The 26,145-nt window shown below is 38.1% G+C and overlaps 1 protein-coding gene across 2 annotated transcripts in view; it reads left to right on the top strand.

Moving 5' to 3' along the window:
* Positions 1 to 64: 64 nt before the first annotated feature.
* ptprz1b (protein tyrosine phosphatase receptor type Z1b) overlaps positions 65 to 26,145 on the top strand; it is a 37,739-nt gene continuing 11,658 nt past the window's right edge. Inside the window, exons 1-15 of one of the 2 annotated variants that reach the window (XM_036577067.1) lie at positions 65 to 273; positions 10,344 to 10,412; positions 15,275 to 15,451; positions 16,174 to 16,325; positions 17,035 to 17,130; positions 17,537 to 17,603; positions 18,436 to 18,593; positions 19,875 to 20,025; positions 21,024 to 21,208; positions 21,306 to 21,432; positions 21,586 to 21,629; positions 21,733 to 22,393; positions 23,546 to 24,055; positions 24,430 to 24,574; positions 24,699 to 24,790. In XM_036577067.1, the coding sequence (XP_036432960.1) occupies positions 207 to 273; positions 10,344 to 10,412; positions 15,275 to 15,451; positions 16,174 to 16,325; positions 17,035 to 17,130; positions 17,537 to 17,603; positions 18,436 to 18,593; positions 19,875 to 20,025; positions 21,024 to 21,208; positions 21,306 to 21,432; positions 21,586 to 21,629; positions 21,733 to 22,393; positions 23,546 to 24,055; positions 24,430 to 24,574; positions 24,699 to 24,790 (2,701 nt within the window). In that variant the 5' untranslated portion in view covers positions 65 to 206. The remainder of the gene's footprint in view (positions 274 to 10,343; positions 10,413 to 15,274; positions 15,452 to 16,173; positions 16,326 to 17,034; positions 17,131 to 17,536; positions 17,604 to 18,435; positions 18,594 to 19,874; positions 20,026 to 21,023; positions 21,209 to 21,305; positions 21,433 to 21,585; positions 21,630 to 21,732; positions 22,394 to 23,545; positions 24,056 to 24,429; positions 24,575 to 24,698; positions 24,791 to 26,145) is intronic. The other variant, XM_036577068.1, reaches the window with a different exon arrangement.

Raw genomic sequence — 26,145 nt, 5'->3', positions numbered from 1 at the left:
CCAGTCACAACACAGTAGGCGGGGTCCTGTCGGAATACGGGTGGAGAAAAGAACGCCCCTCTGGGTCTGAACCGTCATCGCCGAGAGCCGTGGAAAATTGAGAGAGAGATACAACATGAACAGAGTGTAGCACCCTTATATGCAAAACGGCGTTTTTTGCGTTAGGAGTTTCTGCCTCACATTTTACTCAAACGCGGTGATCAAAGATGTCCATGATCACCACCCTGTTTGGTGTTTTTATCGCTCCTCTGTGGATCATCAGCTGTCCACTGGGTAAGAAGCTGTGTATCGATTTAGATGACAAGAGAGTGTTCGATTTCTGCATGCATATCTACGGAGCTACTAACAGAGTTTTTTCATGCAGTATTGAAGACTACACGCTTTAGCACTTGGTTGTGTTCATTGCAAATATGTAACGTTTTATTGCAACAGTAAGGGATTTTTTTTCTCGTTAAGTACTTCTAGTACAGTGTAGTGTAATTGGGTAATTGCAATTTTTGTTTCACTCTAGAACTGCACGTTGGATTTGAAATGAAATAATAACTCGAGTTCAGCTTTATTTTGAATTTATCTTTACTTTTGGGTGAACAATGTAGGATTCACATCCTTTTTAGATATACCCCCCATTCCAGGGGACCATTAATAATGGGATTGATTACTATAATCTTTTGCAGTCAATGACCGCATGAATTCCGTAACCCCCAGGCATCTCCCCCTTCCCTGGTGATGCTCCACCAGATCTGCAGTGTAGCAATTTCCAGTTCCTCCTTGTTTCGAGGGCTTTTGCCTTGAGTCTTCAATAAGCCATAAGGTTCAGGTCGAGACAATTCCTCTTCAGGTTGGAGAATGTTTTGGATTGCTGTTCTGCTTCAAGGTTTTGGTCTGCTTAATTCGTGGGCAGGAACGACTGACTGAATTTGCCAGCTGGTACACTCGCCATGCTTGTCCAGGTTTTAAAGGAATTTCCACCGATGTTTCAAAAGTCATTCAGAGGGGTTTGATGTATTACAGTTCATTGTAGAGAAACTTGCAGATTCAGATTTCTTTACAGTGGTGGTGATGGGAACCAGAGGTTGTGATGTCTACAACACAAATATAGCCATTTTATTTTCCATCCAAAACAACCAATGAACCTACACTTGTCTTCTCAATTATATATATATTGTTAATATTAATAATGGTAAAATACTGGTAAAAAATAAAAATAAGTTTTCTTTAGGTACTGTTTTGCATTACTGCTTTCTGCATGTACCTTTCTGCTATGAATATCTTTTAAAAATAGGTTTTGTACCAAAGGATTATCTCAAAACTCTTACAAAACAATGCCTCATGACCAACATATTCATAACCGCTTAATATTAATAATTTATGTGAAGCAGCTTTCAGAGGTATTAAACTCTTTGGCCAACTAGTACCTGTCACGACCACTGTAAATAATTCTGACTCGGTAAGTTTCTCTAAAATGGAGCATCTCACATGAAACCATCTTAATGACTATTTACATCTTATTGGTGGAAAAGTTGGTGGAATTGACCAAAAAAGTGTTTTTGATGTGGTAGCTATAGCATGTGATTAGGTAGAGGAAGGACATCTTGGACTTAATATCTTTTGGAATGGTAAAACATTACCATCTCTTCTTTTGATGGACAACTCTCACTCTCAAACATAGATATAATAAGATACTTTGCTTTGAAAGCCACGGCCCTCTATAGGGACAGCTGTGCTGTCAGTTTATTTTTGAGAGTTGGCACGTTACTTTGTCTAACCTACTGTGTATGGCTGTGCGTGTTCCTCAGTCAGCCAGCCACAGACTAATGGCTACAAGCTACCAGACTCGTAGTCCTTTGGGGAGCCGCAGCTTCATTTATTACGTCCTGGCCTGACAATTTTACATGAGAATGACCCAGTCATGTGTCCAGGCAAGCTCCTTATATAACACTGGTATCACGGGAAACGTGATTTATGGTAGTTTCCCATTATCAAATGCCTGGTATGGGAATTGATTTCCCATGTATTGAATTCCCATGATAATCCTGCAAAGGCATGTCCTCTCAATCAATATGAACATTCATTCACAACAAACATGCAGCACCATCCATGGGTATGACCTTAACCTCAGTGTCTAACATTGGAAAGATCATTTGTGTCCATCTCTTTAATATGGTAAAAAAAAATCTGGTAAACTTTATTTAAACCTTATAGCATCACTTCCAAAGTTCTAGTTTGATGAACCATCACCATTAAGATTGTTTCCTTTAAGATTGCTGATAAGACTACATACTGAATGCATTGTATAATACATTGTATTCAGGGTGCAAAGAAGAGACATTAAAATAGAGATATTAGACTCTCCTTGCTACTGTGCTGGTCTTCATTCTTACAAATAAAGGTTCCTAAATGGTTCTTAGCTCGGCCGTATGGTTCTAAGAAAAAAAAAAAACTCTAATTTGTACAGACCACGGGACATAATTCTGTAGTCAAGTTAGGGTGAAATTCATCCAGAAAATACTGCAAAAATGTCTGTCAGTCTTTATCATGCACTGCAGATAAAGAAGTTTTCCCTGAGACTACTCCAAACAGTGCCATCAGTGGGTTTAGGGTTAACAATTCTATTGCATATATGGAAAAAAAGGTGTCAAAAATATTCAACCAAAACTGAACAAGTTCAGGATATGTCCAGAACATGTGACCCAAGGTTGCAGGAGCTTGATGGCATCTAATATATAATAACCTGGCCAATTTAGCCCCAGAGACAATGTAAATGATGTAGCACTTTAGAATGTAATAACCATGCCTGACACATATTGAAGATGAGTGTATTTTCACCATAACTGCTTGTCAATCTAAATCTTCACAATCTAGATCTTCTTCCCACTGCAACTTCAAATGACAGAGAGTAGGAGAGGCCACTCTATGGATGGTGTTATTTAGATTAGACATCATGCTTCCAGTTAATGAGTCGAAATTATAGGCACTGATCCACCCAGTTGTTTTGTTAGGTCACAGATACAGAATATGTAGGGTAATTTCTTGCCTCTAAGTACCTGAACCAGTCGGATTGTGGAATGCTGTATTCTCTTTTCAATTGGTCAAATGACATAAACGTGTCATCCTTAAAAAAGTCAAGTAAGCGTCCCTCCTGGACCATCTCTGCTGAATCTATGAGGGAGGGAAATAAGAGTTGGCGGTAAACTGAGTCCATATCCTGAGTGCTTCATTAACTACTGGATTACTAGTGTAGTACTTTTTTTGTAAAGGATACACAAAAAGGCTGACCAGAGACAATAGGGAACTTGAATACGGTTCCGAGTGACCAAGATGGGACATTTTCAAAATACCACTACATTTGTGACATTTGGCAGAGAGTCTCACAATTTGATCACTTTACAGTGGTAAGCTAACATAGTGTTAATAGTCTTGCCCAATCGTAGGGTCTTTAACTGGCCAGGGGATTGAATTCCAGTCTACAGCATTGGAGTGTTACCCACTACCCCCACCCACAACATTATACCACTACACAATTTAATGTGTTAGATTCATCTTCAGACATCAGATCTGCTGTATGCCATGCACTGATTCTCAGGAATCAAAAAACAGCTCTCCTCATAAAGACCGTCACTGACTATAGCTTAACCCAAATGCTCAAAAGGGCTGAAGCATTGAATTTTATTATTCCAACATCTTACAGCAAGGAATATAAATATACACTGGAATGATGTTTTGGTGGGAATGTGAAATGGATCTCCATGAGTGAATATGAAAGGAAAGAAAAGTGGAGCATCTTATTAGAGATGAATTGATCTGATTTGTAATTTGTGGCATGTCAACAGGCCTGTGTCTGTGGGTAATGACAGATCTGCTAACAACTAGAAAGCTATTAGGAGCTATGGTTAATTTATAGATCTTGGCATTAGGCACAGTCTGGAGGTATAAGATGCAGTAATATATGGTGATCACTAAAATTCATGCCATGAATGGGCACTGAAAATGTGTAATCTTGCGAGGTTAGAATTTCATACACATGGTATGCTACCTTCAAATCATCACTGTAGTTGAAAGAATTGATTACTCAAATGACAGAAATTACTCAGCAGATGTTGAAGATCACAAGGTAGCTTGTACAAGGTAACCTAGATCTAGATACCCTACTTTATCTCACTTTACAGTTTTGTTCGATGACTGAGAAAAGAATTGCACTAGCTAGCTTAGTTGTATTTATTAGCCTGTAGATCAGTGGCTTGGATAGCAGTCAAGATTGGCTGACATCACAGGTATTTCCAATGGTTGTATTTGTGTAATGCATGCTGGGTGTAGTAGTGAGAGAATACTGATGAACGAAAAAATGAAAACAATATAAAATTGTGAATTCTTTCAGACAGATGAGGATGAAGATGAGGGATATAGTGCTGCACTTTGAATGCTAAATAACATATTAAATTCTAGTTTTAGGCCAGAATGCCCTCTTAATTGTATGGATACAATTATTTTCTTTTGTATTTTTCATCTCAGAGGTTAACCATTGTGACATGTTTCTAGATCTCAGCAGCAATGCATATCTGTTTTCATTGCAGTATTTTATAACATGCAGAGAAAGATGTTTTTAATGGTCTGTAGGTTTACAACTACAAAACATGATACATATACAATGATTTTGCAGGGTTAACTGGGGTAATTCACAGTGAGGGGTTTAATGTGCTGTCACAGACTACAAAATCAGTGATGCAGACAGAAAATGTACATAATGCAGTATGTCTGTTGCCATGGTAGCGCCGATAAACCAGTGCTATAAAATGTACCCGTGAATTTCTTATCAAACCATGGTCCACATTGGGCAGCGTCTATGTATATGAGTGCAAATATTATATTTTATATATTATATATTATATATTTTTGGAGAAACCAGTTATTATCTTTGGGAAAGTCAAAATAAAGATTTACTTAAGCCTTTCCAAGCTTTTTCTGATGGTCTGAAGGTTATTATTGTTTTCTGTTGCCATTAAGATTTTTAGAAGGTTTGTCCCAGATAAATACTTATCAGGGATGTGACAAATTGATCAAAAACTTGTGTTGTAACATAATAAAGTTGGCTTGACATTATGCAATGGCCTAGCAACATATTAGCAGCTTTCCGGGATAACATAGCAACGGTCTAGTGACACCATAGCGACCACTTGGGATTTCTTTAGCAATGGCTTCATCAAGCCAACTTAAAGTTTGTTCATAAACTTTCCAACTCTGGTTACTTTTTAATGTTATTATTATTAATAAATAAACTGGAAACAGTACCCATGTTCATGAAGCTTCTAAGTGTATTACTGCTAAACTAGGATCTGTTCCTGGAAATAAAAGTCAAATAAGAGACTAATCTGCACTAAAGTAAGCAGCACTCCTACTGCTGAGAAACCGAGTAGCTTCATAAGTAGGTGTCTACCTCAATGAAAAAAAAAATCTGGGCCCTGACTTCAGTACTCTCAAATCCATAATTTTGACCTTTGTGATCTCTTAAATTTGGCCTTCCAGCACACTTGCCATTTTCTAATATTATCTTCAGGCACAATGTAAATGCTTAGAAGGGAGAAGAAGACAGTGAAGCAAGAGAAAGAGAAAGGCAGTGGCATGAAGGGAAAAACATTTTTCTCCTTCTTGACTACAGGAAGTTGGTGCGTAGTTATGTGTTATTGCAGGCAGCCTTGTCCTCGAGTCACAAAAGGCAGTGTTGCAATGCTGGCTTAGGATGGAAAGCCTGGCAGATGTAAGGTTAGGAAGGATCTAGGCTCTAAGTCTGAGTACTGGAGGCCCCTCAAAGGGACATTACAACAGGGCCAAATTGGTATCCATAGCGACGGATGAAGCACTGAAGGAAGTTATAGTTGCCAGATGCCATTGAAGGCTCTATGCATTGTCTAGGAGTTTCTTTTAGCACATCCTGCATGCTGATTCGAGACCTTGTGGGATATGCCGCAAGCAGCAAAGATAAAAAGTGTTGTGCGGCACTTAGTGAGCAATAGTAACGTTTCTATGTAATGTTCTTTTTTAGCTGTGTTCATTCAAGCATCTATGTTCTCTCCACTCCACTGTTTCTTAAGGGGATCCCCTCTTTCTTTTGGCCTGACTCTATGATGTTGTCTGTTTTTAGCTATCGAAGCTGCAAAACTGGGTTTATTATTTTAGGATCTCTCAGCAGGAAAATCCATCAGTGTTGGCAAAGCTGAAACATGGCGCGTTTGCCAGTTGTTTACAGACATGCCTTCAATGAGAAAGAGTAAGATGAGTAAAGAGGTTTCCAATACCAGTCCTGGGAAACTGTAGCGCTATGTACTTTTGAGTTCCTAACACTTCTCATTCAAAACAGTTTTAGGCAATAGAGTGGGTACAAGTAGCAAAGCTATTAGTTTGATTTTTTCAGAAACATGGTGGTAGCATCATTTTCCAATTCCAATAACTTTTCTGTAGTGCAGCTATTTTAGCAATCAAATATTGGGGTAATGCTGGAATGCTGTGTAATTTTTTTCTAGACTAAAAATGCAGTGACCCCACAAATGCATTTTGGATAAAAACCTGCCGAAGTCTCCAAAGAAACTGCTCAAATGATAATCTGAAACGCACCAGCAGCCTATTGAAAGAGTACTTTACAAAAAGTACTTCCATCAAGCTATCAATGTAGCTAGGTGCATTCCCCATGAAGGGTCTAAGGAATCACTGGTCTCAAATAAGGAGTCTCTACCATACACTGCTGCTTTGTAATTTTAATATAATAATATTCTTTCCTTATCCCAGAGGTGCCAGTTACTTCTCTTCCATCTTATATCAATCCAAGCAAAGAATCGCACTAACAGGAAAGATCATAGCCAGTGAAGAAGTGTTAATTCATAAGCTTCATGGTCTGAGTGAATGGTTTGGGTGCAGTGGTTGCAGGGTGTTATGTGTGAACTGGGCTGAAGAAAACATAAACTTCAGAGCTGTTCCCTGGCATTACTACTTTCAGCAATATTTACAGCATTCTAACGCTTAACGCATGTCACTTGTCTTTTGACCCCTACCTAACAGCTGGGATTTAACACATATATACAGTGCCTTGGAAAAGTTTTCATTTCCACTGAAAGTCGTTAACATTTTCTGGATTACAAATGACACTTGCACATTTTTTCAATCAGTATTTTATTTGTAAGTCATATGCTCTAACAAGGCATTTTTAAATTAGGTGCAGGTTTTTTTTTGCAGGGAATAGGCAATACAGTACCCAAAGATTTTTTTTTATTTATCACTTATTATACCATTACCAACATTACATATAAAACCTCAGAACACATGTGTAAACATGTAAAGAAAACGAAGTTTGTACGTTTCTCTACAATGAACCATTTCAGACCACTCTTGACTTTGTTTATAGCCATTGCATTAAGCAGATGTTTTGAAAAATCAGTACAAGTCTTTTGACTATAAGTCAGCTTTGTGGACTTTTCATTATTGCATTCTGGAATTGAATCACACACTAGCTCACCCACTTTAATTACCCTCCCCAATACACACACATGCTTTCTTAGAACAATATATTTTGGTTCCAATGAAGTAAGGTCTGATACTTGTCTCCAGTCCTTAATCATGCCCGAGCTGCCTGTAAGCTTACCCCTGACCCTGGGACCCTTGTGTAAATCCTGCTTTTAGGAGCACATGTAATAATTCAATTAGCTGTCAGTTCTAACAGCTTTAGCACGCATGTCTGCAAGTGTGGCTGTTGGGTCCTCCAACTGGCTATGCCCAACAGGTGCTCCCCATGATGAAGTACAAAGACAGATGCCTGTGCCACTTTACTTGTCCGACGTTATTAGTCCAGGGCCTATAGTATATATAATACATTAGGCATGTGACTGACTGATCAGTTTATATTGTCCTCATGCATTCATTATGGACTGAAAAGCAGATCTTATATTCAATATGACACTTTTTATGACTCATTTTAGTAAAATGGGCCATAACACCAGTGACACAACAAGAGCTAAAAGGACTTTCACATGCAAGGCCTGATGTCTGGTTCTATAGAAATAAACAAGCTGAATTCTCACAGGTTCTCCCTAATACTTCAGTTGACTAACATTACATACATTTAGAGGACAGTCCCTCTCCATTCATTTCAGCTAGCTAGGCCTGCTGAATGCTAACTGTCATTTCTGTTTTGTCAGCTAACAGTTATGCTGTTTCACACTTACTAATTGTGTATTGGCCAAAGAAAACCATCTCCAAAATGGCAGCTTTACAGGAGAGGGCAAAAACGTTCTTTACTTCTAATGAAAGTTAATGTAAAGAGATTTTATTCCAAGTGAATTGGCAGCATTTCTATTGGTCCATTCATTGTAAAATTTCACCCAAAAAAAAAAACATGGCTGCTGTGTTCAAATGATGTAGAAAAATTTAAATAGAAAATTAATGAAGATACAAGTTTTTCCTTCAATTTGTGTGTTATTGTTCTTTCTTTTTGAAGTATTATTTTTAAATTATCAGTTATTTATTTTCTTTCCTTCTCTGGATATGAAGAGTGAAGTTGTTGTCTATGTATATATTTATTTCCAAAATTATTTTAAATTTTAATTCAATATGTAGCTTTTTAAATGTCCCCAAAGTTTTCGGCAGCCAAAAAGCATTTTTTAAGCTACTTCAAGTCTCTTTGAAGCTGCTTGAAAGAATGCTGAGAGTATGCAAAACTACATCAAGGCAAATGGAGCTTCTTTGAGGAATCTATTGTAAAGAATAGCAAAGGGGTGCCACTTTAAAGAATATAAACAGTAAAATATAGTTTGATTCAATTAATAGGTTTTGGTCAATGTATAATTCCGTATGTGTTTGAGAAATGGGGCTCTTTCCTAGATTAAGTTGCATTTTGGTCTCACAAACTTCATATTGCATTGCTTTTTAAGGAGGCTCTAGTTTCTTTCAGCTCTCCCTGGCTTCCCCGTTTAAACACTACGTAACAGGTGTTCAGTAGAACCTTTAGGACATCTAAATTTTATTATGATATTATCAGGATTTCATGTGGATTACTCCAATAAATTCAGAGTGATTTGATGTAAAATGGTGATGTAAAATGGTTCACTGTAACAAAAAGAAAAAAAATGACTTATGCAGTGTTGTTGATAGGAACCAGACAGAAGAGTTTAATGCCTCTAAAAGCTTCCTCACAGAAAGTTATTACACGGAATGGTCATGAATGCACAGAGTGATGCCAAAGAAATTGCTTTTGATAGTTTTGAAAAGACTTTGGCCTAAAACATATTTGTAAAATCCATTCATGACAAAGACATACATGCAGGGTGTTGAGAGGCAAAACTGTCCCTTAAGAAAACCTTTTTTTTATTTACCACATCATCGACATTACATAAAAAACTCCAACACATATAGCATCACTGATTGTTTTGGATTGTACATAAAATTGCTATATTTGCATTGTAGACATAACTGGTTCCCATCACCACCACTGTACAGAAAAAGTTGGTAAGTTTTTCTACAGTGAACCATTTCACATCACAACACTGAATAACTTTAATCAAATCACAAACACTGAACTTAAATGCAGACAATCAAAACAGAGCTCATTGACATATGTCAGTGACAAAAATGACCTGTTTAATTCCATGAGATAAAGAGAAGTTGGAAAATGTTAATTTAAAGTGAATTAATAAACCCACTCAAATGTAATTAGCAGACCCTCTTTGTATTTAGCTACAGAGCTTCATACCTATCATGTGCTATATTTGTTTCTTTTTGGTTTAGGACATCTGCTGCTTCACTGTTTTAGTATATTTTCGGGTAGATGTTTAGGCTGATGTGTTTGATCTCTTGCTGTCTACTCTATGGGTATAAGATGTCTTTTGAACTTTTTTTTTTATAACAGATCTTCCTTTTCTATCTGTTTATGTGGTTTTTCACCAAGCATCACAGTAAAGCCTCCTGTCTCTGTGTCATTGAGGGAGAAATTGACAAGAAGTGTCATGCAGTCCTGGAGAACTTAAATGATAATTACTGATCCAATTCTCATTATGCCTAAGAGCATTATTTACACAACAAACTGAAGTGATTAAACCATGATGGCACTGTGATGAACAAGCCTGCTAAAGTGCAAGACAAACAATGACTGTGCTGTGTTCCTTAATGAAGGCTGTTCCTATTATATGCTGTAATAGAAATGCCTTTCACCGATTTTCACACAACTTCCTTCCTCAGTTATTATATTTTAGGTTATATATCTATTGGAACTAATGTTGCTTCCTTTGTGACTGTGCTTCACAATTCTAACCAGATCTCTCTCTCTCTCTCTCTCTCTCCTCTCTCTCTCTCTTTCTCTGACTTAGTAAACCTAAGCAGCGCATACCTGAGGGACCAGCGCAGACTTACAGAGGATATGGACTGGTCTTACACAGGTGGGTGCTCTGACAACAAACCCTGCAATTGTCTGTGTACTTTCTTTTCTACCTCTAAAGTGTTTTATGCCCGCTCACCAGAACCCAACATTTAAAACCCTCATCCCTTCCACTACTTGGAATTAGAGATGGTTGGAGGACATGGTGGTCAGAAATCTGAACGGATAAAGGAGGATCAGTGTTATGACATGACCTCTTTAAATACCAGCTCAGTACAGCTTGAACTCACCATGAACCTTGCTCAGTTTAAAGCAATACTTTGGAGAAAAATGACATGTTTATGGGTAAAGATACTAGCAAAATTTAGGCTTTGAGATGATTTACTAGTGTTTTAGCAATGCAGTGGTCTTTATTTTACTTCACTTTAAAGGACCCATATCATGGAAAACTGAATTTTCAGTTTCAGGGTTTTTTTTTTAGATTTATCCCCCATCCATCCATTCTTACTGACAGTATAAGGAACATTTCATCCCATACAGCTTTTTGAATGAGGGCAGCTGATCAGAACAGAGCTCATTTACAAATATCAGTCTTAAACTCACTGTAACAAAAACAATCAGTAAAAAGATAAAGAGAGGTTGGAAAAAAGCCATGTAAACATGAATTATAACTGTTAAACCCATATAAATGTTATACGTGGCCCATCAATAGTCCTTTTTTCATTTCATAGATAAATAAAATGACACACAGTGTCAGAAACAGTCTAACAATCATGCAGCCTAAAGGTTCTAAGTAGAAATAGGTGGGAGGTGGATATTTCAGTGTCCAGACTCCTGCATTGTAAAACAAAATAATTGCACTTAATTTTTGTTGGGGTTTACTTTACTTATTTGTTAAAATCTAGTAACACAGGCTATTTAGTGTCTAATCCTTAGTAACTGAGGTAAATCTAGTTAAGATCAGTTAATTTGGAAAAGTCCAATAGAAACTTATTTATCTAGTTTACAAACATAATTCTAAAGTTAAATAGTTTGGATGCCTTTTACATGTTAGATTTTGCATATTCTCACAATGATAGTGTTTCATGTTCAGGTTTATCAGTTCGGCCTGGAGCCATGAATACTAATAGAATAGCAAATATGCTTCAAGCTAGTGTAGTCCTCAAAAATGGGTGATTCTAGTCTAAGCCATATTTTTTTCATTAGTGCACAAAACAGTCCATTTAATAATGCTGTTGTTTTGATTGTTGTTTTAATTTAATTAATACATTACACAAGGAAGTATATTTGATTCTAGTTAACCTGAATTAGCAGAACTTGTAAAAGTAGAGCACTGCCGGCTCAATGGACACCATATAAAACGTCTGGGCTATTTGAGTTCACCTTACTTGCTATAGAAGTGTGGATCATTGAAAATTATAAAGTAACTATTACCCATACATAAAGTTATCTGAGCTCAAACCTGTTAAGCAACTTAATTTTTTCGAGGCAATAAGCTGGCACGATTTTTTCAACTAATTTAAGTTTACAGTGTATCAGAAAATTATAACGGGTTGCATGACTTGTTTTTTTTTCTATTTGTCTAATCATTCAAAAAAGTAGTTGATTAGAGACTAGAGAAAACATGTGAGTGTTCTCAATGTCTGTGAAAAGTATTTTGCAAGTATTTTGCCACTGTCTTTAATAGCACTGAGACACTCTGTACAAAGAGAGTGTGCAACTATGTCATGTGGAGAAAACTTGCTTTCCTCAGTGCTCTAGAAAGGAGGAGGGATGACAGATAGTTTGTGTGTGCACTGAGCTGGGAGTAAATGCATTAGCATGTGAAAAAGCAGTCCCAGCACAAGCTTAGTTCAAGGCAAGGACAGCGATACATGTTCTTCCATTACACAGAAAATGCCCATCTTGCTACAAGCAAACAGTTCTCAAGTTTGAATGCTAATTCACTTTTGGCTGGTGGTTGCATGCTGCCAAACATCTTTGAAAAACAAAAAAAAAATGATGCATGTTGGAAAGTAAAACTTTGCTACGATTATTCAGTTTAATTCAGTATTTCAGTGTTTGGTATTCATAAAAGTATGATTCTCCCAGTGTCTCCTGAATAAGAGAACTCTGTAGGAAGGGGAAATCATCATTTTACTGATATATCCTCATTAAAACGATCATTGTAATAATTCTGATTAACACATTTTTTAAAAAGCTGTGGTGAAAGTATATAGCATACTGCATTAAAGGGCCCATATCATGGAAAACTGAATTTCCCTTTTGCTATAAAATAGCTTTATGTAGTATGTAGTACACTGTTAAAAGTTTCAAAACATATCGTTCACTCTCCAGTCCATAGAGTCCGCATATGGAAACTAAGCTTTAAAAATAGCCTGTTTTGAATTCACTTTTTCTGTGATGTCATAAGAACCAACTCATTTACATATATCTACCTGTTCAGTCTTCATCATTTTAGATCCGCCCATTTACTTAAAACAAGTTATAAGGAGTGTTTCAGTCCAGATTGCTTTTTGAACCAGGTACAATACAGGGTAGCCAATCAGAACAGAGGTCATTTACATGAATCATTCTCAAAGACACAGTAACAGAAACAGTCTATTTAATTCTAAAGGATAAAGAGAGGTTAGAAAATGGTCATGTGAAATTGAATTATGATTGGTTTTGGCGCATCAAAACAAACCTTATAAGTGGGAAAAATTCAATGCAAGAAAAATTCCGGACATACTCGCTTTAAAACATGCGCCAGGACAACACATGTGCAATATACAGTTAGGTCCATAAGTATTTGGACAGTAACACAGTTTTTTTTAAAAACTGAAAGTCTACACTTCAATCACATCTTAATTGCTTCATTTCAATCAATAAAATTTGTGGTGGTGTAGAGAGGCACTATTACAAAAATTGTGTCACTGTACCAAATACTTATGGACCTGTCTGTTCATTGTGTCATTGTGTAAAAGTCTACTCACTTTTAAAAGGAAGGTCTGATTTCTAGTGCACACATAGCTGGCCACAGCTATCAGGATTTTGTCAGTTGCCTCCTGTTCAACTATCCGGGTGTCCGTGTGTAAAGTGATAAGAAAACGTTTACAAGCAGTTACCTGCTCTGCATGCAATGGTGAGTAATTCACTGCAATGTATAAAAAAAGTGAATTTCATGGCATTACATGTTTAAAAGTTATGTGAGAATTTTCTTTGAAGAACTTAGTGGCTAGTAAAAGAAAAACCTTCACATGTATTCCGACATACATCACTTAATTCCCTGCGGATGTCACCGGATTTGTCACACAAAACCAGTGGCTTGTGGATGGTTATTTTATGTCAGTCAAATGGTGCTCTCCTGTCAAAGTGGTTCTTGGGTACATTAAGTTATACAAAAGCACCAGACCAGATGATGAATAGGTAGATATATGTAAATGAGTCTTGCAAGACTAGTGTTTGCTAATTTAATAGTTTGTAAAAAACATGGCAGGAGTTTTTAAAAACTTTTTGTGGTTTATTTGTCATTTTAAAGTGTATTAGTGTTTTCAAAACATTTTTAAAGTGTCCACATTAATTAATATAATATCCTATATTAAATTCAGCAAACAAACAGTAATTGTGTATTAAAATTTGCGGATATTTGTTTTCCATAGAGGATGTATTAGCTTATTTTCATTTAGAAAATCTACAAAATAAGTTATTTGACTAGGGGCACACACGTTTTTTTTATTTTGTATGTTATTGTGCTGGTTTTCGTGACATCACAACACTGAATACAAAACATTTTGGAGTTTAGTTTTCATATATGGACTGTATGGACTTCAAGGAGTGAATGGTATACTACATACTGCATGAAACTCTTGTTTTCATTAAATGGGCCCTGTAAGGCCTGATGGGCCCTAAACTCAAAATATATTTTTTACAGTACCGTCATAATACCAAAAATGCAATTATTTTTATGATAGAAAATTTTTATACTATCCCATCCCTGATATCCTGTAATGGCCCTGTCATCATGTGAAGGTGCTTCTACAGTCTTCCCCTGTTGACTTGGGTTTGCCAGAGCCCAGGGGTGTGCTGTGATCCTTGCTTCTGGCATGAGTTCTCTTCGCCTCCATCTGCTGCTGCGGTGGGGGGGGGCATATTTTGTGTGTAATCTCCATGCTCTGATTACCCCATGCTTGGGCTTAGCCGAAACTGAACACTTCTACCATTTCTACATCCTCTGCTGCTCTTTCAGTAACCAAGGCACTTAAAAACTTGTACTCCACTATGAGTCTTACACTTCCTTAGAACAGTTTCTGTGCCTCAGCTAGCAGAAACTGCATATTGTAAGCTGCATATTATTGGTTCTATCAGTTTGTACTTTATTGTTTACCATATTGTTTATTGTTTTCTGTACAAAAAGATCTGTACCCAATCTAAATACCACCATCTTCATTGTTTTTGTTGGAAATCAAACTTTTAATCACATCTTGTGGATAGTGACTCAGTGAGTGGTGAGTGAAAGTACCACTCTGTGGGTGTATCTAATAAAGTGAACAGTGAATGTACGTTAACAAGTGTTGAAACAGCTTTATGCTTTAGCTGTGTGGTTGTTACTTCTGTTTGGCTTGCTTTTGATGCGTCTCCTTTGCAGAGTACATTTAAAGACATTAGATTTATTTCAATTTAAAGGAATATTTGAACCTTAGACACTTCTCATATTTGTATGTCTAAGTCTATTTTATTTGTATTTGTATGTGTAATATCTATTTTATTTTTTTCTCTTAATCACTTTTATTTTATAATTTGTATTCTGTCAGTATATTTTATTTTTATTGTTTTCTCACTCAGGTACTTTGAGGTGCTTAGGAACTCTTGTGGTTTAAAAAGATGTAGAGGCAGGCCCAAAATAAAGATTTAAATGAACAAAAGGTGTACTAATCTCTGCAGGAACCCTAAACCAACAGCTCTGGGTGAAGAAGTACCCAACCTGCAGTGGCGCTAAGCAGTCGCCCATCAACATTGACGAGGACTTCACCCAGGTGCAAGTGCAGTACCAAAATCTGCAGCTAGAGAACTGGAACCAAACCATGTATGACTCTACCATAACAAACAATGGCAAAACAGGTTGGCTTACTCTTCCCTGGCTTAGAGACACTGGAGCTCACAGTAATAAAGTAGATGATTGCTAGGTGTATTATTTTTTTTTACTTAAATATCAATATAACAATCGTCTGTTATTTACTGAAGATTATACAATATTGAGGTCATTTTAACTAGTATATATTGTTGCGGTCCAGAGAAAAACAAGTATCTCCTAAATAGTAGCAAAAACTTTCTTTCCTTTCTGTATAAGTTAATGTAAAGATTTTTTATTCCAATTAAATTTTGCAGCCTTTCTATTGGTCCATTCATGATAAAATTCACACAATGTAAAGGATAGCTGCAGAGCTCAAATTATGGAGAAAACGAAAAAATTGGATTTTTTTTGGACAGCGACGATGTAGAGTCTTTCCAAAACCTTAAAAAATATCTGATTATTCTTTTGTGTGCTTGTAAATAGAGGCAGCATGTATTCTCTTGCAGGTCTGTGTAAGTACAGTATGAGTATGTATGTATAGAAAGGAACTGAATCAACCTTTTGACATTGTGCTTTCAGCATTAATAACCCTGGTTGTTTCCCATGCCTGCAATTAATGGTTGTCGGAGGCAAGGGGAGATAAAGGCTATGTAGAGCTATATTCAGGATTATTAGTGGTATTACAGGTTGCTGTGTGGGTGTGTGCATGTGTGAATAGAGGTTTAAATGTGTTTGTGTATGTGTGTGTTTCTGCTATTACATTTCTTAGTGGTTGTCAGTGTGAATGGCAAATACTACATCAGTGGAGGAGGGCTTAGGGCCCGGTTCAGAGTAGCCAGGATCACTTTTCACTGGGGCCGCTGCAATGCCACATCTGACGGATCAGAGCACAGCCTCAGTGGCAGAAAATTCCCTCTTGAGGTAGAGCCACCCCAACACACTTCACACTTGCACTCTCAAAACATGGCGCAATATTTTTTTAGTAATTTTAGGACTGTCAGCGCAGGTGCTAACCTGACACAGCCTCCTCTCATTACCTTTAAGAGCTTATTATTATTATTATTATTATTATTATATAGCGACTGGCTGGAAACAGGCAAAAATTATCAAATTATCAAAATAGCTATACTTCAGCATTATATTATTAGACTGCACTTGTACCTGCAAAAGTAGGGCCCTATGTGTTTAGTTCAGGAGAAAACATTTTATGTTGTACACAGAAAAAAAAGTGTTACGATTAATTTATTTGATTCAAATGTATACATAATTTCAATATGAATTAAACAGATCAACACAAATTTATCTTTCCATTTACTTACTTTTGGCAATAGTTGTGTTGCTGTAATATATTTTATTCATGTGGAAATGACTCAAGTAAATTCAGTATGCATCTGTATGCTAAATTCAAAGTGTTGTTTCGACAAAGGTATTTAAAAGTTTGCAAAAGTTTACGTTTTTTTAATTTGTTATTTTACCAAAGCAATAGGAACCTGCTGCTAAAAGCTCAATATGAAAATAACTTGGAGTAAAGAAAAGCAATCTCTTCTTATCAATACTAATGCAAAATGCTGGTGAAAGTTTTTTTATTACATTTGTAAGAGGAGACTCTAACATATGCTGTCATCCACAGATGCAGATCTTCTGCTATGAAGACACAGAGTTTAAGTCTATAAATGATGCCCTGAAGGGTGATGGGAGACTCATTGCATTAGCTGTGCTGTTTGAGGTGAGTGGGGCATCCAGAAACCATGGATTATGATGAGCAGGGAGGCACAGTTTATCCACTCGGCCCCAAACCCCCCACCCCCACCCAAAAAAAAGAAAGGCTGAAAAAACACAGGACGATAAATGTGCAGTACATTGATTTAAAGGAGTGGTCTAAAAGAACCACACATTGAGGAGGGAATTAATCAATGTAGTTTTTTTATACCAGGCATGTACAGCTAGCAGCAGCACACATTAAGTTTATTTTACTTTGTTTTTTGTTGCCTGCCACTATAAAAGCATGTATGTTTAGTGGCGCATGAAAATTGGTTAATGACCGCCTGATGCCAAGCCTGGAGTGAATGCTCTTCCACAGCCCAATAGTACCTTTTCCCTTTCTCTTTACACTCTAATATTTCTTTTTACAGGCCAGCTTTGAAGACAATAAGAACTATGCTACAATAATTGAGGGAGTCAATTCCGTCAGTCGATTTGGTATGTAATTGTTTATTTAGTGTTTATTTAAATTAATTGTTTATCTAAAAGTGAAAATAAGTTAATCCTCTACAGAGAATAAACTTAAATATAGCATTTTTTCTGCAAATTTCAGTGCATAATTTTTATTTATTTGCCTAGTTTATGTATTGAAAAAATGTAAAATATACCATAATGTTTGTATAGGCCATATTTTATATTTTATTCTTTTTTTCAATATGTTAAATTTGTCAAGTAAACAGTAATATTAAATTAGTGTGCAGAAGTGTGTTCGCTGTAGAGCTGCAGTGTCCAGTCTTATTAGCAAAGGTCCTATGTGGCTGCATGTTTTCATTTCAAACAAGCAGGAGAATGCCTGATTCTTGAGTCTTGAAAAATCCTAACAGTATAATACTTGATAAAATGGTCTCAGTCTTCAAACAATTGATCAGGTGTGCTTCTGCTTGTTGGAATGAAAACCTGCAGCTACACCAGCCCTGATGAGATAGCACCCCTCTGCTATAGAGGATATGTATGCATTTTCACTTAAATCAACAAAATATGTCATTTCATCAGGGGTACCCAAACTTTTGCATACAACTGTAGTCTTTCACTTCCATGTGAATTCCAAGTGTATTTTTTTTAACACATCTGTGTGTTCAGTTAAAAACTTTATTTTACTTTATTTTAAACTTTAACTTTATTTGTAATCTTTATTTGTATTCTTTATTTGTATTCTTTAACAAACATTTTATCTATACAGCTATTAATACTGTTGTGTTCACTGTGCTGTAGCTATAATGTATGTCACAGTCTACGTTGAACATTATTTTTTCCTTCTATTGATATAAAGGTAAAAGTAGCACAATAGAGGCCTTCTCCCTGCTTGGTCTGCTACCAGAGTCTACAGCAAAATACTTCATCTACAATGGTTCTCTCACCACTCCCCCCTGCACAGAGACAGTGGAGTGGATTGTGTTCAAAAGTACAGTGCCTATCTCTGAAACACAGGTCAGAGCAACCCTCCTGTTTTATTCAGTTCTACATGCATGCACACACCCACTCCTTTATTACTATTTTTATGGTGTGTTTTTTTTTCCTCTTCATCTTTTGTCTTACAAAATTGTATTTTCAAATAAAGGGACCCAATAAAGTACAGGATGCAAAAAATATTTATTGCTGAATATATTAGTTAATAATAATTTATTTAATTTACATTATCTTATACTTTTGTAAAAGTTATGTAGTGACGGCACCTCTCCAGCTGCTTTTGCGAACCCACAAAAATCAAGCAATAAAGTAGGTAACATGATCGCTTTGCACTACACTCATCTCTTGTAATATTAAGAGCAGATCATATAATGGGAAAATAAAGAAATCAGTTAAATTAGTCCTGTGTCCTTGAAATATGCTCTGAAATCATTCCAATGATATCAAGTGAAAATGAAATTTCTAATTTAAATCTGCCACACAATCCCTGTAGTTTATGTACCCACACATACAGATCCAGGAACAGAGAATGATAGAAGCATGTCAGATATATGTAGAGCACACATGGCCTTTGTCTGTATGAAGTAACATTTTCAGACCATTCCTATATTTGTTGATTGAATAAGGACAGACTAAATTCTGGGAGATATAAGTGACTGTGGCACAGAATTAAATCATTTTGGCCATAACAAAGACCCTGCTTGGGCATCTGTGCAAAAGTGTGTGTGTAGGTTGGACAGGGCAGTGAAGTGTGACGTAGCACACTACAGCCCCGTCCTCTGAAAATGGAGTATTGAGAGCTCACATTAATATTACAGACGCAGGCAGCCCTCGTGAAACTTTACTCTCTCTCCCAATTCGAATTCTTTATGTGGCATAGATTTTTCTGTGACTCTCATTTCTTTTTGTCAGCCTAATCCACTTTTAAGCACCGCATGTTTTCAGAACTTGTAAATTGGACAGAGACGAATCAAGCTTGGAGAGGCAAAGCTAATGAAACTTTAGACCAGATTTGATGCTGCCTTCATTTATGCATAAAATTTGTGACGCATGGTGGCATATAAAGCAACACATTTCTAGTGCGTTTATGGGGCTAAATTTGACCACATTATTTGTCAGCATTCTGATTATATCTCAATAACTTCCTGCATTACCAGTGTGGACAAACAAAAGTGTTACCCAGTTCTCAAAATAACATACTGAATGGTTCATATTATTCCTTATGAGTACTTCAGTGTGATTGACACTACCAGTTAGGGAATGTGTATATGGCTTATTTCTCTTACTGTCTGCATGTTGTAGCTGGAAATGTTCTGTGAGGTGATGACCACACAGCAGGCTGCCTATGTGATGGTGACAGACTACCTGCAGAACAACTACAGAGACCAACAGCAGCGGTTCATAGGCCCAGTTTTCTCTTCTTACACGGGCACAGAGGAAGTCCTTGCTCCTAGTGCGTATGCCACCTATACACACTTCCACAGATACCTGTAGCCTCGGCTCAACACATACACTTAAAATTATAAGGCAATGGAGTCTCCCGAGTGGTGCAACCACCTAAGCGTTGACCCTATCTTCAAGAAATTGCGAGTTCAGTCCCTGGTGGTGTTACAGCCATCTGTAGCCAGGAGTTCAAGAGAGCAAAGTTGGCCTCACTCTCTCTGGGTGGGTAGGATGGTCCCCTGTCTCACCCACAGTGCTCCCTCCTAGTGCTGGTAGTATTGTGCGACTGGGGGAGTCCTAACTAATGGGTGGAATTGGATAATAAATCAGCAAATAAATCAGCAAACATTTAAATTTACACAGTTTTACATTCAACGCAGATGTAGTTGATCAGTTTGGTGTCCAGTGTTTTGCTTCTTTCAAACAATAGAAGTAGACAATAGTCACCCAAATCCTTTCAGTAAAAACATCCCCAAAATTTGTCAGTGATTTGGCATGATCTTAGATCTGGATGTGGTTTGAGCAGGTTGAGAGAAGTTTTGGGCATGTATTTAAAGAAAAAAGGTTTGGGTAACTATGATTCTATTGTTTGTTAGCAACTTTAGCTTAAGTGTTAAATAATCAATATGTGAATGTGATCAACTACATCATGGGTAACATTTAATAAGGTGGTCGGCCAAACCATTTCTTTAACTCAAAGCAACTGTGGGCTAAGTTTCCTTACAATTTTAAGTTGACTTGACATTTATTTTTTACAGTGTAGAGACATAGTCTGCTTCAAACCTCCTTGCTGAGCTGCTCTTTCTCTGGTGTTTATCTGTCTTTACTTTCTTGCCATGAACTCTCATACCTTTCTCTTTTTAAAAACTCAGCAGTGAGTGCATGTTGCTAGGTAACTTTACTTTGGAGCTTTTCCTGCCTCTCTTAAAATATTCTGCAACCTTAAAGTTTTCTGTTCTAAAAAGTTGCCTTGGGAGGAAGGGAGGAAATGACCATACTTGTGTTCAGTGTGTAGCTCGGAGCCAGAGAATGTCCAGGCGGATCCCCAGAACTACACCAGCATAATGGTGACATGGGAACGGCCACGTGCCATCCATGAAACTAGCATTGAGAGATACCTGGTCACCTACCAGAGACTACAGGGCAAAGATTCACCTAAACAACAATTCTTGACAGACGGAGACCAAGATGTGGTAAACTGTTTTTCTGATTACTGAAAGTAATGCTTTGGCTCTCAGTACTTCTCATCAAATGTACATCATTGGTTTGATTTTTGGATTCCTGTGACAGGGGGCCATCATCCACAACTTGCTGGCCAACAGCAGCTATGTTGTCCAGGTGATGGCACTGTGCACCAATGACCTGACTGGTCGAATGAGCGATCAGGTCATAGTAGACATGCCTCTGGAAGATCCAGGTAATGCCAGCTCTGCTCACTAGTTCACACTACACTCCAATTATACAGTAAACTCGATATTTATTTTCATAGTTTTTTTTATGCTACAATATAAATTTGGATTATTAGAACAGGAATAAGAATCTTTTAACAGTTTGTACTTTTGTTTTACAGAAACTGATTCTGATCCATCCTCTGAATCAGAAGAATATTTTGAGGTAACACTGCCAAATGAAAGTTTTTTTAAATGATTAAAAATTACATCAAGTGCATAAACTGTTTGTGACATATGAGACAGATGAGGTATGTTTATGTTTTCAGGAGGTCTCCCAGCCCACTTTACTTAAGAGCAAGACAACAAAAAAGCCCCAGGTTTTGCCTGGACGCACCTTTATCCGTGACTCCTCTTCCTCTAAAAGCTCTATATATGTCACCACTGCAACTGATCAGCCAGGTTTCCTCTTTCCAGCTGTTAGGACGACCACACCTCCGGTGCGACAGAGGATCATGGAGGAGTCTTCCTTGACCTGGTCACCTGATCAGAACGAAGCAGGAAGCCACACCATGCGACCATTCACCTACCTTGTGCCAGAGGAAGCTGACATTTCTCCACCAGACACCATGTTGGTGACTGATGTGTATTACGAGGACTTCCACAATCTGAGTGCTAGGGCAACCACACCCCACCCAGACAACAAATTCCGTTTCTCCACACTCATAAGTGCTCAGGACCAGGACAAGATTACAACCACAGAGACAGACTACAGGATTAAAACCATTCAGCCTGAAACCTCAGTCTCTTTGACTTCCAGCCCGTCTGAGACCATCCGTCGTACCCCTGTTTGGAAGACAATATCTACTACTAAATTAGCTTCTACTGCCACCTCTAGTACTCCATACATCCCCAGAACCTCAACTCTGTCCACTTTGTCTGCCTCAGTGAAGAAGGACATTCACCAAACCACTCAGCCACTGTTTATTGGTAAGTCTGTGACTTTCTCTCTCCAATCTTGACCAACCCCAACATCCTCCATCAAACAGGAACACATTGGCAGCAGAACTTCTGGTTTTGAAATGCTAGAAAAAGAAAAAGAATGATTCACCCAAACAAAAGAGAACTGTCTAAGTTCACCATAAGTTCATGACATTTGTTGAAGAATGTTGGGTTGCTTTGGGCTATACACAAATTAAACACACTGTCTGCCTGCTTTGCTGGCTGCCAAATGGTGGTGGTGCTCTTGGTCTTCAGCTGAGAAGATGTCTGATTTGTTAGTTTTGAATTTGTGAGTTCAGACCGTGCCTTCAACATGTGGTGCTAGTATGAGGGAAGACTGATTGAGGGAGGGGGGGGACTCTGAGAACTTGGGCTTGAGTTTTGGACAGTTTCTACCTGTAGCTAGAAGGCCCGACCCCGCCATAGCTGAGGTAGGACAGATGTAGGACTGAGGAACAGGGAGGAGATGGGTGGCGATTGGGATTGCGAACACCTCATCATGGGAAAGGAAGGTGAGGTTTAAATTAATAGGGCATTAGTTTGGAAAAAGGAAAGGTTTCAGGCATTTTCCTCCCCCCAAACTTCAATTTTAACATAACCACATGTAATGAGCTAGGAGAGGACTGTGCTGTGTGTCTTGCTATTGATTTCATCACTCGCATAAACATATGAGGACAGTGTTAAAGATGACTATGGTGGTGGCTGTGCTTATTAGTTTATTCCACTGAATTTGTGCACAAAAACCAAAGCCAGTCATCTTCTCCTGCCTAGCTCCTGAGGCTTTGAGATACAGGTCTGGCCCACAATACTAATGCCCTTCTGCTGTGCAACTGTGGATCCTACAGGATCTTTCCTTGAGGCTATATAATTGACTGACTCCTCCACTTTTCAAAACAATGGCAAAAGCGATTCCTCCTCTCTCTCTCTCTCTCTAACTTCCTGCTGCTCCAATGTACTCATCAAATTCTGTCCTCTAACCATGGGTGATGGGGCCCCCTGTGGGCTGTTTTATTAAAAACAACCTTGCATTCTGCTTCTACGAAATGGTAGATTCACTACCTGCTTTGCTATCAGTGCTGACCTTCTCCAGTTTGTACTGTGCTGGGGAGACATCTAACCCTGCAGGAGTATCTGTTTCAGCCACATCGGCCACCACTCAAAAGGCATCTGCAGACCGCTTTTCTACAGTGCCTCTGGATTCCTTCACCCCGCACACACTAGCCTCCACAGAAGAAGGTTCCACTGCTCTGCTTTTTGCAGATGGTCAAGAAGAGTCCAGCGGTTCAGGATCTTCTTCTTCCATCTTTATGGAGCAGTTAGACTGGAAATATGACATAGAAAGAACATCAAGTCTTGCTGACAGGCCCAGAGTCCTGTTCAAAGAGGCAAGCACCAGCGAAAGACCTGAGAACAAAGGCAGCGGGGACAGTGAAGGTCTTCCATCTGGCTTTTACTCTGAGAATGAGGAGAAGGCTCAGGGGAGCACCACAGAGGCACTGAGCGCAGAGTTTATAGCGTGGCAGAGAGGGGTATCTGTGATTGGCAGTGGTTTCGGTGAACAAAGCTCAGAAATTCCTTATAACTTTGACAAAACCACACAAACACAAACTGATTCCTCAAACAGGGAGGCTGTGGAAGAGCTGAATACAGGTAAAACCTTCTCAAATTTCCAAAGGCAGCTGCACTGGCTGACCATCTTTGAGATTAGATGAATTGCGACATGTTTTTCCTGATGACAGAAGAGATTGGATGCAGTCATGCAAAAGCAGTTAATGGAAACTTTTATTGAATAAATATTTAAAGAGTGAAATAATGTGAGTCATCCCTAGTCATAAAAACATTATTCACCCACTAGGGAATATTCCAAGGGCAGCGTATTTCAGAGAATGGATCCAATCAGCCAATCAGCAGACATGACTAAAAATATGGCCAAATACATGCCTAAGGGCTTGAATATGTAAATATAAGTCAATCAAATAATCAGTGAATGTGTCCCTTTGTAACATCTCTGTTTCTATGGACAGAGGTGAGCAACAGCAGTCCTCAGTCACGCATAGGAATGGTGGGAGGGGTTGAGAGAGAAAGGAGAACGGTGGTTCCACTGGCGGTGGTGTCAACCCTTACTGTACTCTGTCTTCTTGTGCTAGTGGCGATTCTCATCTACTGGAGGTAGTATCAAATACATGTCCACACACACATGTGCATACGCAAACAGTTTATCATGAAAGTGAAGTTATATGACACTCAGTATGAAAATGTGATTGAAACATGAGGCGCTTTTGTGTGCTTGCAGGAAATGCTTTCATGCAGCACATTTGTATGTAGAGGATAACGCATCCCCCAGAATCATAACAGCTTCATCAACACCTCTGCTTCCTGCTACAGGTAACCATGCCCAAACACACATAAATGCACACATAAACAAATCAGCCATAACATTAAAACCACGTCCTTTTTTCTACTCTCATTGTCAGTTTTATCTGCTCTCATTTTATCAGCTTACAGACTGTAGTCCATCCATTGTTCTGCATACTTTATTAGCCCCATTTTATCGAATTCTTCAATCGTCAGGACCCCCACACGACCACCACAGAGCAGGTGTTATTTGGGTGGTGGATCATTGTCATCACTGCAGTGATGTGCGTTAGTGTGTGTTGCACTAGTACGAGTGGATCAGATGCAGCAGTGCTGCTGGAGTTTTTTACACATCTCAGTGTCACTGCTGTACTAAGAATTGTCCAATAACCAAACATATCCAGCCATCCTTTGACCACTGATAAAGTACTAGAGGATGACTAACACAAACTGTGCAGCAACAGATGAGCTGCTTTCTCTTACTTTACATCTACAAGGTTGACCAACAATGTAGGAGTGTCTAATAGAGTGGACAGTGAGTGGACACACTGTTTAAAAACTCCAACAGCACTGCTGTGTCTGATCCACTCGTACCAGCACAACACACCCTAAGATGCTACCACCCCGTCAGTGTCACTGCAGTGCTGAGAATGATCTACCATCCAAGTAATACCTGCTCTGTGGTGGTCCTGTGGGGATCCTGATGAACAGGGTCTACGACAGTCTGTAATTGTAGAACTACAAAGTGCTCCTATATGGTATTTGGAGCTGATAGAAGGACAATGAGTGTAGAAACAAGGTTAATGTTATGGCTGATCAGTGTACACACAATACATGGGCATCAGAGAAAAAGAAATGTTAAGCTATTTATTTGGGCAGTGCATGTGTATTTGTTTGAAAATACACAAACATGATAATAAATATAAATAAACAAATAACCAGCATATTGTGATTTTATGTATGTGAGCATTCCAAAGCTCTCCTTGAGGAATGCCAGTATTTACAATACTTTCTTCAGCTAATCAGTCCTTTACTAGAAAGTCTGTTTCAGTGGGATAGATATTGGATTTGACCCAAATGCTACTTTATGCCATTCAAGCATGTTTTTAGTACAGCCATAAATAATTGGTGAGGAACTATATGTGAGCTATGTCTCAAAATATGTTTGAAAGTAACATGGCTCAAATATGCTAATTATGCAAATTAGAGGACAATGTCATTGTTGATGGAAAGAACATCTACAGAACATGCATGCAGAACAAAACACTAAGTTAATGGTAGTAATGTTTAAACAGTACATTTAGTAATCTAACAGTCAGGTGACAGCATGTGTCTACCTGTGACAAATGCCAGCTATTTACTAACTTGCTAACACTAGTTACGAT

The sequence above is a fragment of the Colossoma macropomum genome, unplaced genomic scaffold (genome assembly GCF_904425465.1).
Source record: "Colossoma macropomum unplaced genomic scaffold, Colossoma_macropomum, whole genome shotgun sequence".
Lineage (NCBI taxonomy): Eukaryota > Metazoa > Chordata > Actinopteri > Characiformes > Serrasalmidae > Colossoma > Colossoma macropomum.
This window is presented reverse-complemented; position numbering and strand designations above follow the sequence as displayed.